Genomic DNA, 16,043 nt, shown 5'->3' on the forward strand with positions numbered 1-16,043 from the left:
AAAGCACGAGGAGAAGATTGGATTCAGACTGAAAAGGACGTTGTCAAGGTTGAATAGCCCAAGAGTTTACTAACTTTTTTGTGGATTCTTTTATTGGCTATTTGTAAAGCCTCATCATTCTTGACTTTATTTTTTATTTTTACTACTGCTCCAAACATCTTTTCAAAAAAATCAATACCATCAGCTCAACGTTTGCGAGCCAATAATAGCAGCTCAGTACTCACAGTCCAGCTCTCACGCTGAACCCCTGAATAAAAAAGAAAAACAGGAGCAGCTGTCAGCCATTCGGTCGCTGTGTGCAGACCCTGGGCGGCCGCTCCTTTACAAAGCAGCACGTGTAGCCCCGTATTCCTGTCAGCACGGACGTGTATGCACAGTCCTCCCCTTCAAACCTGCCCAACTGAAGTCAACAGCAGAGGAAAGTAAAGGGCAGCCGTACAAAGTTTCTGCTCCCAACCTTTTCACGTGCTGCGGGCCGTTATAGTTTGGGTAGAGCTTGTAAATGGGAAGTATATCACCCTGAGTCCCCTCTCACCAGTTTGATACTGGTATCAGCTCATGGATTTCAATGCCAGCTTCCCATTTCCTTTGTCATGCTACTTTACCTAAGCTCAGAGTATACAGTGCTATATGTTTTTCCAAGGAATAAATGAATATCACGCCCATGTAAAGTCCCTTCAAACTGGTGAAATTCAATAGTCAACATCCTCTTTTGTAGGTTAGTCAGGTCTTACTCAGCTGAATTGTCATTAAAATACGCATTCATCATGCACTTTTCAGAGACTTTATTTACATCAACCAAAAAAAATCCATACCAAAATTAAAGCCACATCATCACACCACCAACAAAGGGGGACAATATACTCACATAACAAAACTCCACGCCTCGTCCCTTCACCATTTTACAACCACAAAAGACTCCCCATAATTATTGAACCTCCCTGGGAATGTCCAGTCTGAGTTTTTGCCTGTTACCTCTCCCAATTACTGTCATTATCTCAAATTCCTCAGACCCCACATTGTGTGACCAATTTGTCTGCTAGTGCAGACAAAGAAAAGGATGGAAACATTTTCCGAAGGGAGAGCTCGACACTGGCCTAGCAGAAGTGACGCTCAGCCTGAGCTAAAGGCTGGTGGCTCAGGCACTGGTGGTGCGGTTGCAGTATGCTGGGAGCATCTCTGGAGTTTCCAGAACTGACTCCCTGAGCTCCCTAGCTCCCGAGAACAGGTACGCTCGGCAGGTGGCAAGCACAAACACACATTGCGGCCCTTTCCAATTCTTGCCTGAATTGTTGTTCTTTACTTTAAGGCTGTGGCTATGAGAAAAGCAATTCACAGTCAGACTTTACGATATTCCTCATCAGGCCCATAATGTTAGTGTATTGTATGTTTGAGCTGTGCTTTTTTTAAATGTATGGTTTATTTGAGTAGGAGGGAGAAATTGCTTGGTCAAACCATGTCCCAGCCTCACAGTGAAGGGCAGTACAAGCAGCATTAAATCACAGCTCAGAGACTGTAGTCACTGCAGCAAGAGGAAGTCAAAGTAAAATATAATATTCCAAAGGACTTCCACATGAAGAGATTTACGAACATCAGCCTGTAGAGAAGACACTTGACATAGCACTCCAGCTGCAGAAAGTACTTAATTCCCTGATAATTCTGATGACACTTTTGAGTCATGTACTTGTTAGAGCATTGACTGTCTTCAAAACCAGCTAATCAATACAAGATGTTTCTTCCTCAGGCAGGTTAGAATTAGAAGATAAAATGAAGTAGATTTGAGTGCAGAAGTAAATCTCTATTGTATCTGCATCCAACTGACCTATGTGTTTTGTAACCACAACAAGCAGCATCATGGTTCCCAGCCACATTTTAGTAACACTATGTTGTTATTATCAGCTTTTACGAGAATAATATATGGATTTTACTGCTATTGAAAGGTGCTTGGGCCCTGAAGTACCTGATTAATCTACAGGAAAGGCACAGCACAAACTTTAGTGGTAGCAGTAAAGCATGTGTCGTAGTTCAGAGTGACTCATTGCACCAACAGACCGTTGAAAGGAGTGCACATAATGCAACTGGGAGCCCAAAGCAAAAGGAAAAGATTGAATTCAGACTGGAAAGGAATTTGTAAAGTTATTTACTGCTAGACTCAATGTATTAAAGACAGAAGGACTGGCGTGCTTCTTTTTTTTCATGGTTGGTGGCTATAGCTCCCTCCATTTTTGATCTCCTACCCTATCCCATTTCAAACAAGACTTAACTTCTGGGAAGGGCTTGAGCAACAGCCTCTGAAAACCAAACTTCCATTTGGTGTCTCTACTTGAACTTTGAAAATTGTGACACCGAAACCCATTTTTTCTTTAAAAAAAGCAAGAAAATAACCTTATAAACCTTCCGATTTCTTAATACATACACTTACACAGGAAGAACAGAACACTGGCCACTGCCACAGGTGTGCAGGACCTCCTTCAGGTGGTAGTTATTGTGTATTCCCACTGGCTCAGAATGCCCATCTTCAGAGGAAGAGCTGGGCATTGAAAATACAGATCTTGACCTCTTTCCCGATGCTGCTAGCAAAGGTGCTAATTAAATCCTTTCTAACGTGTCTTTTTGTATTACGGACAATATTAAGCTTGATGCAGAAGGCTCCCGCACTTAGGAGCTGCACCTGGTCAGCTGTTTGAAAATTATGCCGTATTCAGTCTCCTAAAACGGTACTCTGAAGAAGAGCGGTGACAGGCCTCATTATTCTTCATCTGATCCCAATTCTAATAGGAATACATGGAAAGTAAAATTCAGTCAGTTATTACAGATTTAGGAATAAAGGAGTTAAATCATCCTAATTTACCAGGAAACTCTCTGAGGCTTGTTTTTTTTGTTTCATATGGGTTCTGGTTTTTCCATCCAACATCTTTTATTCAAGGTCAGCTGAAAGAACTAAGTTGGTGATATAAAGTCCAGCAATTAGATGTCTAATTACATGATTGCACAAGGAAATCAGGTAGCTTAATTTGCTCATCATTAATTCCATCCAAACCAGTTGGTTTACATAAGTCTTTTGACCGTGAGATATCATTGCAGGGAAGAAAGAAAGATTTTCTGAAGTGGAATAAAGGGAAGCTACAAATCATGAACTGAAAGGTAGATTGGAACTAATCTTTGCAGCTCGGTCTATGACGAGGAGCCAAAATTTGATGCAAAGGATGCACAGAAGCCAGTAAAGAGGCTTAACATATTAGCATGGACATAGCAGTGCAAGGCTGATTTTAAACAAACACTGGGATGGTATTTGGAAATGAAGCAAAAGCCATTTACAGACTAAATAAAACTGTTTTTAAATTAGTTTAGTTTTCTGTCAAACAGTTGCCTGTGAGAAAAGGTGCTGAAAGGACTGCTGAGACTCACCGAGTAATCTTCATTTGTGTTAATTTAGTGACTTCCAGAGCAGGGCTGGAATCACAGAAGAACAGCCTAAATATGAAAAGCATCCACAATTTGAATGAAAAGTAAGACTGTTACCATGAAGTTATGTGCACAGTTGAAAAACTGGTAAGAAATACAAAGCTGGAAACTTAAAGATTTATAAGACCTTTATTTTAAACAGGTTTCATGAATTAAGAAACTGTAATACAGTAAGAAAAAGTAAAATTATGAAGTCGTGCAGTGAGACAAAGCACAGAACTCAGTGTAGTCAGAAATTAGGACGCTGTAAATATCTAGAAGTTGTTTCTGAACTACCTGACGAAAGGTCAAAGCTGATTTGCTTAAAGTCAATAGAATTATTCCTGTGAGGAAAAAAATATGTTGAGACCAGGATCATGGCTTCTGACATAGTTCGTATCGTTTCATAACATGGCAATTCACAATACAAAGCCCTTAGATAAAACCAAACAAAACAAGATACATAACATGATTGTATAAAAATTCCAGTCAATACAATTTCAGAACAAGAAAATTATTTACCATGAATTACTGAAGGATTTGTACCAAGTATTAACGTAAAAAAGAAAATGTGAAGGTTTGAAAGAGTGCCATGAATAAAAGTGTCTCCATTTTTCTAAAGCCTCTTCAAAATCAAAAAGCTTAACAACAGACGGCGTAACCAAATGACACACCTGTCCGCAGTCAGAATTTGTTTGCCTTCCGATGCGTGTGTGCGTGCAGCACCGTTATCCCTCTCTACAAAAGCTTCACTTGCAGGTACCTACCCTTTCAGTGCTCTTTGTTCTAATGAGTTCAAAACTCTCCAAGAGAGTCTCTTGATTTACAGAAGATGTCAACAATGGGAAGAAGAAGATTAAACTAGATTCGAGTCTAAAGAAACGAAAAGAAAAAAAAAATAGTAGTAGTTCTCTGTGTCAGCTATCCTGCCCAGAGCTGGTAGAATGTGAAATGTGTCTTGATGGCTTCGTAATATTTCACAAAAGAATACTTTCACGTGCCACTGCATTCCTCTGTCCTCATCCAGGTTCTGTTCAGCCTGACGAGTTACCCCAGGCTATAAGCCTCGTCTTGAGAAATCATACATATATGGATAAAACTTACTCAACCCTTTTGACGGCAGTGAGACGAATCACTTGCTGTTACATCAGCAGCTTGTTAAAGTGAATTTGGAGTTTGAAAATGTCAGCGGAGTCACTGAAATTACATGTGCAAAATGAACAAAGTCTGGTCTGTCACTCCAGGGGCACATACGTATTGCAACGAACGGGTCCGGATTACGTGGGAGTGAAATACACTCCTGTGCAAAAGGCAGCAAAAACTGTATATACCATTTAAATGGAGTGAAAATCACCATGAGGTGAGTCAAGATTGTTAAACTGGGCCCTAGGTTATTCAAGCAGAGTCAAGGATAAAACATAAGGTAATACACTTGTCCCAAATATACGTACAGAGAAAAAAGAAAAGCGTGCAACTATTTGCATAATGAAATATATGCCAACCAAAAATGCAAAGTATATCTGCATTTACTGCTAAAGGATGCTCTTTATACCTGATATTTATGCTTCCTGGAAAACTTGTCTGCATTTATTGGGAAAGAATGATACTTATGTAAACCTGGTATTTATGGTCTATGGGAAATACTTGTTTTATTTAAAGAATCGAAAAAAATAAATTAATCTAGAAATTAGATTAATCTAGAAACTCTCAGTAAGTGTAGATGTATGTGGTACACCATACAAAAGATGCTGTGGTCCTTACGACTGCTTAGAAAAGTAAATGTTTTAAGTAAGAGGCATTATTTCCAACTGCAAATTTTGACATAATGTTAAACTATATTTAATATTAAAACAAAATCCTAAATGACAGAATACTTTAAAAAATAGTATTTTAATTAATAAAATCAAAAGAAAGACATAATCAGTATAACACTAATATTTGTACTAATTATTAACGCTTCACTCTATTTTTTCATTGTCCTTAAATGGTAAATCATAGAATCATAGAATGGGTTGGGTTGGAAGGGACCTTTAAAGATCATCTAGTCCAACCCCCAAATACCAGACCCTCAAAGATACAGTGGATAACGTGAACAAGATACTGCTCAACAAACCTCAGACCATTCATTCTTTAGGTTTGTTGTTCGCTCACACTCACAAACCAACTTCTGCCACATCAAAATAAAAGCAAAAAGCGGATTCTTTTAGATCCACGCTTTGATTGTTTCTGCATTTAATCTTGTTTCAGAAATACTACTCCAAAACCAGTAATGCGCTAGCTACAGGTGCAAATCTGAAAGGCTAGATGATTTCGGGGCATCTCAGGTACTTTTGAACCAACAAAATGGTTCATCTAACATAGTACGGAGGAATGCCAACTAAGTCATTTCAAGACAATTCATTGCTTTTTAACGGATCGTGTATGCTAACTGTCTTTGAGGTTAATAAATATCATTCCTCTTTTACAGATTTGGAAAATGAGACTGTGAGTGTGGTGTATCCCAGGTGTGAAAAAGCTCAGTATCAGATACAGCTGGAGCACATCAGCAGCGGATAGTGAAATACCCTAATAGAGAAGATCAGAACACTGGCGTGTACCTGATCAAGGCAACATCCATCTCCTGAGAAACGGGTCTGCTGTGACTAAAGTCACCTGGTGAAACTGTGGGCCTGCTGGTATTAATGACAATTTACCGGTGACTTCAGTGAGGCCAGGAATTCACCCAGTAAAACTCTACTAATACAAATTATACTATATATTGAAGGTACATAGAAATCTAAAATGCTCATGAAGCGACAGGCTACACAGCAGAGCTTGAACGTACTTTGTGTAGTGAGATAACCACGAGGCACTGTAAATCCTGATTGAGGAGCACAAGTACGAGTTTGCATTTTAGAGTAAACAGATTACGATAAAAATACCTTCAAAAAATTCCAGCTACCTTTCCTATATCTTCATATAGTAAATTAGCATGGTGATACCACCATCTGCTCCTAAGCAGTACTACAATATAAATGTTAAATTATAATATTTTTTAAAGTTTGTGAGATCAAAGTTTGCATCTTTAGTCAGTATTTTATATAAAAATAACTGAACTTTATCCCAAAACAGTTACACAAGTGTCTCACTGACAAATCTTTACTTATAAAAGCCGAAGGACTGTCAATAAAATAATCAAACCCTCTTAAAAAGTAAATAGCAAAATAGTTCTAAAAATGGAAACAGAACAAATAGCCATGCTCCCTTTTTCAGCAACTCTCATAACTCTCCAGAATCGTATTCATTCCAAAATGCTACTTTATATAAAACCATGATTACTTTGGCTTTCTGACTTATAAACAACAATCTGAGACCAAAATAAACTGAAGACCCTTCTTTGCAATTTGCTTCTGCTTTCATCTCACGTAACAACTGGTAAAGGCACCACTGCATTGCCTCTTGGAAACTCCCAACAGACGTGGCGTTTATTAAACTCCACTCAGCACCTTTAACAGGGAGCGTAAAAGTGATCGTTTCAGACTTCCCTGTACCTCTACAGGCCTGAAAAAGAAGCTGCCTCCTTGCAGGAAGACACTATCACAAACCCAACACCAAATGCGGTTTACATTTAGAGTTCCGCTGAATCATTGCTTTCCAAGACCTCCGGTGGCAAGGAGTCACCTAAACTATCCTCTGGATCAATGGTGAAGCCCTGGCTTTTTAATGTTTTATGAGCATTCATGAACTTCTGGAGGTACTTAGAGGTATATAGCCAGTGATGCTTCAAGACATCCTCCATCTCATAGCATTTGGACTGCCTGGCATTCATTTTTCGGAACCTCCTAAACAGTTTGTTTCCAGACTCATTTCCTTCACTTGCCCAGGCCCCAATGGACCCATCTCTTTCAATGATTTCGGGAACATGAGCAAGGGTTTTGTGGAAATAATTTGTAATCTTGCCTTCATATCTGTACTTGAACTTTGTAGATAGGAGCTCAGCAAAACGCTGTGAATTGTAGCTGTACTGGCACAGCAATTCTGGACACTCCTTGGCAGGGCATGAAGATCGCCACACTGGCTTCATCTTCAGATAAAGGTCCATTAGTTCTTTTAGGGCTTCATGCCTTTCCTCACACTTTATTAATTCACATACTGCCTCTACTGTCTCTTTGGACATGAGTTTTCTAGCAAAATTTCCACTCATCCTCATCATAGGCTTCAAGTGCATCTTCTTCCTGAGGTGTTTGTCAAGAGTCAACTGCCACCTCTTCCTCTCCTCTTTAGACACATCGGGATTCTTGTAAACTTCACCGATCTCCAACTGGAAAATCCTGTAGAATTCTGCTGCGTTGCCAATGTCACAGTGCAACGCATCTATGGAGGGAACGGTCTCAATAAAAGGTTTGGCTGAAACACCCTTCACTCTGTCACGAAGCTCATCAACAGATTCGTGATATGGGTTGGACCTCCATATTTCATATCGCTCCAGATTTTCAGCATGGCTCCTGGTTATGGAGTGGAAGACCAAATTCTGGGACGCCTCCAGGCGAGTTGCATCACACAGGGTACAAATGTAAGTGGAACCTGAGGCCTCCAGCCCTTCCACTTCCCGCACGAGTTTCTCATCATATCCTGTACCCCTAAAGATGAATTTGAATGTTCTCAGGATGCCTCCCATTTCAAGTAGCAGTTCACTGTTTTTCATAGCCTCTCTTTCTGCTATGAGGGGGCTCAGGATTGCCGTCAGAGTTTCATGATCCGATTCATCAGCCAGCATAAGGCACAAGGGCTTACAACACAACTCTGAATTGGGCTTTACTTCTTCAAAGATCCTCTTGCTTTCATTCCCATGTGCTATAGCAATGTTCATGACCGTGAAAGAAAAGCGAACAGCCTTCTCTGGGACGGCAGGTCCACTTCCATGCTTCTCGCTGACATCTCCCATTCCATCACAGGACTCTTTTACTACCACAGTGAAGGGACCGTTCAAATAGTCATCCAGGTTTTTTGCTTTCATGCCTTCCAAGATCTCCTCCTCCATGTCCTTTAAGGCACAAACCAAGGCTGCATCATATCGAAATCTCTTTGCAATTGTGTCTATGGGGTAGTCATCAATTGAGAGTGGCAATCCTGATAGTCCATCTATAATTCCCACTTCTGTGTTAGTGGATACGTTTTTCAAAGGAGGTTTCCACTCGAATGGATGATAACCTGGTAGGAGGGCTTTCTCAGCAGTGCGAAGAGCATGCAAAGGCTGGAAGATCTGCCTCCCAGTGACAGCTTTTACTGTTCTATACATTTTATGATATTGGCTACAGCTGAGAAACGTGTTGACTCGGATTGCCAGGCAGACAGCAGGGTGAAGTCCAGATCCCCTGCCTTGCATTATAGCCTCCAATTCATCTGCTTGTCTGTGTTCATTTTTTGCTCTTAAAGCTAGCAGGAACAGTGTCATGCATACAGCCTTTATGTCACCGCCCTCTTCTTTCTCAGCAAAAGCCTTGACTTGACGTTTCAGTTCTCTCAGACGATGTTTCTGAGCTCTCCTGGTCAAAGACAGGAGATGCTGCCTCGGTCGGCCACCTTTATTTATGTGGCTGTAGAGCTCTCTATCTTTCATATTCTTGTGGCTGGAGAGGTGTTGGCCATATTTTCCATGCGAGATCTCTTCATCACATTCCTTTACAGGGCATCTGATACCCAGGCTATCAAGGATGTTCAGGAAGGATTTCACTGGGGTTACCAGATCAGTAGGGAAGCAAGGGTACCAGCAGGACGGGCAATAGCTGCCCATAACCTTGATACATTTGAGGATGCAAGTTCTGCAAAACAAGTGTCTACATGTTGTTTCCACTGGATCTGCCAAAATATGCTCACAGATCTGGCAAGAGATGGATTTAATGAAATCTACTGGGTAATCAACTGCAAGCAGCTTGGTGCTGAGATGTATATTCTTGCAATTGACAACCTCTTTCATCAAATTTTTGTTCTTTATCTGTGCTTGGTTCTTTACACCTCTGTTTATTCGAGCACGTTCTGCAATGGTCTTCACACGTTTGCCATGCTGTACATTGGGTGGCTGGCTTTTTCTCTTGACTCCCCGACTGGTAGTGTGGCACACATCACAGTTTGGGGAGTGGGGTTGCCACTCCATCGTGCTGTTCCTAGGAAAATATACTTCACAGGGAGTATTACTGAATTTTCTGTGGATAATACTCCAGCAGTTGTGACAAAATCGAGTAGGATGGATAGTATCAACATCCCCTCGCACATCAATCTTAAAAACCTTAGCAATAAGATCTGGCCAAGAGGTTGCTTTTTTCTCTTTCTTTCTCAGCAGCCACAGAGTTTCATCATCCACCGGCCCATGCACTGGATGAGTTTTCCTGTAACAGTCAGTTTTAAATGAAACTCCACAGATGCGGCAAAGTTGCTTCAAATTGTTCTGATGAGCTTTATTGTCTTGTGTTTTCATGTCGTTGGTATCTTTCTCAAGTGCCTGCCTATTGCCCATTAAGTCCGTCTTTTCTCCTCTTGGCACTGCTTCATCTTTATGCAGTATGATTTCTTTGTTTGAAGAAGTGACCTCTTCTGTCTGATCTTTGTTTATGTGCTGGCTGTCATCAGAAGGTGTTTTTTCAAATGATCTCACTTTAAACAGCTTGAATTTCCATTCAGAAAATTTTGTATATGGATGCTGAATTTCTTCAGGGAGGTCCATTTGTGATGCCACTGACATCTGCAGTCTGGCAGAAACCAGATCACCTGAGAAACAGAAAGAAGCTGTGAGTTAGCTTATCTTCCAAAATTAATAACGCCATGGTTTTTAATAGCACGGTTCTAATCACTTTAACTGAGAAACGCTTTAAAAGCCAGTTACTCATCCAAGACACCTACTGAATTGAGAGGCTCAGACATGGCTGTCCACTCAGTATCTCAGATAAGTACCCCAATGTGTTTTGACTTTGATCCTAAGACATCCACATATCTATTAGATCACCGATGCACCTTACATGAAGCCATTAGTCATCCAGTATGAATATCCAAATCTGCCCCTTCCTTCTTATACCTGACTGAGCTTATCATAAGTAAAGCTACTCTAGACAACAGAATTACATTTTGAAAGCGTGGTGACTTTTTTATACGAAACTAAACTCAATTGGTGCCTGAAAGATAGAATTTTGTCTGCCTCATGCTGTATTATCTAAATCAGCAAGACCACTGCTCTCACACCACTTGTTAGTCCTTGATCTGACCTGAAGTGTCTAATAAGTGCTATTCTACATGAGCAGAGCAGCACATACTACTCGATCCAGTGCAGACTTTATTCAGGCCCCAGTTCTGTAAGGTACTTTAGCATGTGCTTAATGAATGCGAGTAGCTCCATGAAAGCAGAAGTAGTGTATCCTCTATTGATGCAAAGCGCTATAGTTCCCTGGACTCTAAAGGAGATATGGCAATATATACTGGCTGCAGATTTGCTCTAGAGAGAATATTTATACATTGTAAGTTAGTCGTCTGTTTAAGTACCCTGCTGAGAACTCTCTCTGTAAGGATTACTGGTACTGGAAAGCTGAAAATGTCTGTTCAAATTTGACCCCAATTTTAGCTTTCATAGAGATGCCAAAAGTAATATCAATGTGGTTGCCATGGAAATATGGTATTGTATAAAAATAAATACAAGACTTTCACCTCAAACAACAACAAAAGTGACTAACCTATTTTTCATTACCTGGCTATGAGAAGTGCACAAAGTAAACAAACACTATAGAGAAGACTCAATTATGTTTTCTGATTTATTTTGTTTTTACTGATCTGGTTGGTGTGAGTAATAAAAATGAGGAAAACTATACATTAAGACTATATACTAGAACTAGAAATGACGTGGGTGAGGTTGTGGTTTCTTGAACTGATTATATCACCACTTAGCAATTCACATAACTTGCTAGAAATCTCAGTTCAGTGTCTATTTGGAAGGTGTCCTTCATACGAAATACACCCAAGTCGTGGTCTAAAGTGATGATGCCCAGGGTGTTTCTGAGATTATTTCATTTATAACCTTTCAATAAAGCATCATTTCAGTACAGTCTTTCAGAGTCTTCCAGATCCAGAATGATGTATCAGTCTGCTCAGCTCTTTCCTTTAGAGCTGTGTTTAACTTCAAAATCATTCATTAGGCCTTGACAACCAAAATTTAGGTTTGTTTTCTTCCCAGCTTCTCTTCATTTCGTCCCACTGAGAACAAGCTGCCCATAATGCTGTCCCCATCTGCCTGCATTGCTCCATCCAGCTGCCTATACTGCTAAATATCTGTCTGCACTGCCGTCCCCTGCTGTCCGTCACCGATCCAGCCTGGCAACATGCGTGCTTGTATCCTGCTGTTCATAGATCTGTGACGTGCAGCTGTGCCCAGATGTATTCAGAGCATTACTACTGTCTCACTTTCTTGGCTGCATCCTGTGGCAGACTTGGTAAAATCCATCCACTGAGCAATAACCTGTTTGCCCCTGAATAGTCCGGACTAATTCAATAGCTAGTTGCCCTATACTGTCCACAGAGCCTTTTCTTCAACATAACACCTTATGCAATTTTGTGTAATTTCACCATCTCCAGCAGCACCTTCGGAATCTCTTAAACCATGAGCAACGCCTCCTCAGGGCAGTATCTAAGTCATTGTAAAGAAACAGCCAGCACCAAGTACATTTAGAGCAAAATATTTAATACTTTCTCTACTCTTCTAACCCTTTGACTAAGAGCCACCATAGTGCCATACTCATCTCGAAACCCGTGACCTAACTCTTGCTATTAATCGCCAACACCAATGAATCAGACAGGGTTTGCCCCTGCTAAAGAAAAGTTCAAGCATTCTTTTCTTTTTTTCTTTTTCATTGAACATGCCCTGGAAGAATGAATGACAAAGAAGCCCTCTCAGGTCACCCGACCTTTGCCTTCTGCAGTAAATAATTGTTGCCAACAGGCTACTCATCAAACACTCTGAATTGCCTAGCTCCCAGGCAGTGGAGATTTCAGTAGCTCTCTTGGGAGAGCTAGAAATATTCCCAGGGCTAGGAATATTTCCTGCTACTCATGCTAAATTTGCCTGTGTTCTGTTATTCTTGTTGGGGGTCACACTGAACAATCTTTCTTCTCCCTGCCTACCTCACTCAGATCCTTATGGAATGAGCCCCAGGCATGAACCCCCAGCCACGGTTATTTAATCGACTCTGATAGCTGTGTTCAGTATCGCCTCTTTTTATCTTGAAAAGGGAAAAGAAATCCCTTTTCTTCCCAGATCACAATATTTCATATATTTCCAAAGACAAGCAAGATTGTAACACTTTTACTCACATCAAGGAAGACCTTGCTTTATAGGTAGTCTCACCGAACAACTTCTGAGGTGAAGAAGCACATATAAAATAAAATCGACTTGCACGTTAAACCAGGAAAAGGAACCAACACTCGGACAAGCATCTGGGATGCTGTCATTAGTACTGCCAGCCTACCTTTAGCTCGCTGTCAGTTTGTAGAGCTGCTGCTATGTCTGCCCAGTTTGCTCCAAATGTCAAGCTTGCTTGCTCTCTCCCCTGCGTGCTCGCTCTCTTTCTGTGTCCCCTCTGTTTTTAACGACACTGCGGTGCTGTTTATCTCACTTATCCCTGTCCCTCCGAGCTCCCAGTACCACCCTGGTGCTAACCACAGGTTACTTCAACTAAACACAACACAGAACTCTCAAATCCAGGTGGCACCTGGCAATTTATGAGGCTTAACCACAAAATTCATATAAACAAGGTCTTCTTGTGTGAGACTCCTGGGCTCTGAGATGAGTATGCAGACTCCCTCTGAGGAGCACCTGCACTGGTTTTTAACATAAAGTTTTGCATTTGCCTTTCTTCTTTATAGTTTCAGAGCTGGTTTCTTCACTGCTAACTCTCAGAGAGGAGAACCTGGTGTCTGGTCACACCACTGTCCCACATCAAAGCTATTTCATTGAAGGCCAATGACCGCTTCCACAAGTCAACAGCAGCCATGCTTCTGGGGTCTGGGTGAATTGACAATGGGGATCACAAAATGTCCTTTCTTCTGGTACCAGTATTTAATTTTCAAGGATATTATCTCTTTGGTGATGTATATCCAGGGTCTTGAAGGCCCTGGACAGGTAGGACAAATCAACAATCTAAAAGCTAGCTATATACATACTGAGTAACTGGTGGATACTACACCAGGTATAGGCCACAGGTGGCCATAAACAGTGGGCAGTGGAGTCTCTTTTCTGAAGAAGCCCAGTCAAACACCCATGCTTAGTTTCCACACAGCAACTGTCTCAAAAACTAACTCAAAGTGGAAAGAAACCAAATTCTGTCACACAACAGCACCCTGAAAGTTTTCAGTCTCCACACATAACTCTGCAAAAATTCTAGCGATCCATCAGGTCCTTCCAAATGTGAACATAAGTTCACACTCCAGAAGCAGGAATCTGCAATCGCAGCATAACTGCATAAACACCTATCCAAGCATTTCTCTTTCTCAGGAGACTTTGTGATCCTACAGGACTCAAATCCGACTTGGATTTGGCTACGAGGGACAAGGCGGCTACGAGGGAGGCCACTGGGCCTTCACCTGCAGCTCAGGATCTCCCAGTTAATGCGGCTCCTGCCTGACAGCATCTTACACAACACTGATGGCAGCCAGAGGGAAAATCAGCAAAACCTGTAATATTTGGCATTTGCCATAGATAAAAGAGGTGAGAGGATTCCCTCTCTATTATCCACTCTGATCTTACAATGCTTCCAATTCTTAGAATCATAGAATCGGTTAGGTTGGAAAAAACCCATAAGATCATTGAGTCCAACCATAAACCTAACACTGCCAAGTCCACCACTAAACCATGTCCCTAAAAGCTACGTCTACACATCTTTTAAATACCTCCAGGGATGGTGACTCCACCACTTCCCTGGGCAGCCTGTTCCAAGGCCTGACCACTCTTTCAGTAAAGAAATTTCTCCTAATGTCCAATCTAAACCTCCCTTGGCGCAACTTGAGACCATTTCCTCTCGTCCTATCGCTTGTTACTTGGCAGAAGAGACCAACCCCCACCTCGCTACAACCTCCTTTCAGGTAGTTGTAGAGCGCGATGAGGTCTCCCCTCAGCCTCCTCTTCTCCAGACTGAACACCCCCAGTTCCCTCAGCCGCTCCCCATCAGACTTGTGCTCCAGGCCCTTCACCAGCTTCGTTGCCCTCCTCTGGACACGCTCCAGCACCTCCATGTCCTTCCTGTAGTGAGGGGCCCAAAACTGAACACAGGATTCGAGGTGCGGCCTCACCAGTGCCGAGTACAGGGGCACGATCACCTCCCTGCTCCTGCTGGCCACACCAGTTCTGATACAGGCCAGGATGCCATTGGCCTTCTTGGCCACCTGGGCACACTGCCGGCTCATGTTCAGCCGGCTGTCAACCAGCACCCCCAGGTCCTTTTCCGCCAGGCAACTTTCCAGCCACTCTTCCCCCAAGCCATTCTTGTAGGATGATGTCTTGGAGAAGTGGTTAGTCCTGAGACGGTGTGCCACATGAGAGGCCAACAGTTCCTCAGTAACCAAGTGTAGTGATTCATGCCAAAGTAATGTATCGAGAAAGTAAACAAAGTATGCATGGCGTATGTAATGCATGGAGAAAGTAAACAAGGTTTGGGGCCAAACCCTGGTATCCTTGCTCATATTCTGACTTATGCAAAACCCTAACTTGAAATAAATCCCAATCAGAAACAACTGAATGGGAGCGTCAGGATAAGGTGGAACAGAAATCGTAGAGGATATTCCAGGCCAAGGCAGTGTGGGACAAGGATGTCATGGCTGAGGCGTTTATAGACCTCTGAGAACATGAGCTGGCTAGGTCCTGAGCCCAGCTCTTCCGCTGTCCCTGTTTTGCCTGGACTTCCTAACAACCTGCCTATTTTTACTATTCCCTCCCTCGCCTTTGGAGAGACCTTTTCTAAAACATATCAGATGGGGCTGCAATACCAGATATCAATCAAAATCACTCTCTGCAGTCACATACTGGTTTCCTTCCTTATCTTGAAACGGCAGACGCAGCTCCCTGACAATATGCATTGTTAGTAGTGAGGGATTTGGGGCTCTTTGAAAAGTAGTTTAGCAAATCTCTCCCTCTAGGGTAATTATTCAAAAATTCACCCAGGTAGCTGGCTACCTGCTCCGTTCCCCTGGGAGCTGGAGTTCCCGTGTAAACAGCGCTGTACGGGCAAGCAGCTTGGTTATCAAAGGAGCCACATGAGCATGGGTGAGCCTAGTCGAGTGCTTTACTTCCAAAGTACCGAGGAAATCACCTTGAAAAAATATTGTCTTGTAGGGATACGGCAGGCAACGAAAGGTTTTAGTTGGTCTCGAATTGCAACAGCTTTGGGTGTGTGTTACGTTCCTATGAGCATAAGCGCTCAACAGTTTGAGCTGCACAGATCCAGTGCTGGAAAATGTTTTTCCCTGTGCAACTGGCACCACCGAGTGGAGAAAAGCATTTTTGCACTGGTTTCTGTTTCATGGGCGTTAATACATGACTATGGGCCTAAGCTTCCCATAAACCATACAGATTTGGAAACTGCTCTGAATAA

General features: G+C 42.0%; 1 protein-coding gene across 1 annotated transcript; it reads right to left on the minus strand.

Moving 5' to 3' along the window:
* Positions 1-7,051: 7,051 nt before the first annotated feature.
* On the minus strand, positions 7,052-10,244 carry RAG1 (recombination activating 1). The gene has a single exon (XM_075152536.1). The coding sequence runs from the start codon at positions 10,160-10,162 to the stop codon at positions 7,052-7,054; it is 3,111 nt and encodes a 1,036-aa protein (XP_075008637.1). The 5' UTR covers positions 10,163-10,244.
* Positions 10,245-16,043: the final 5,799 nt, after the last annotated feature.

Source organism: Calonectris borealis, chromosome 5, assembly GCF_964195595.1.
Source record: "Calonectris borealis chromosome 5, bCalBor7.hap1.2, whole genome shotgun sequence".
NCBI classification, from domain to species: domain Eukaryota; kingdom Metazoa; phylum Chordata; class Aves; order Procellariiformes; family Procellariidae; genus Calonectris; species Calonectris borealis.

Bases quoted from the DNA above. Each gene is read 5' to 3' on its own strand.
- RAG1 (XM_075152536.1), bottom strand. From the start codon at position 10,162: ATGTCAGTGGCATCACAAATGGACCTCCCTGAAGAAATTCAGCATCCA.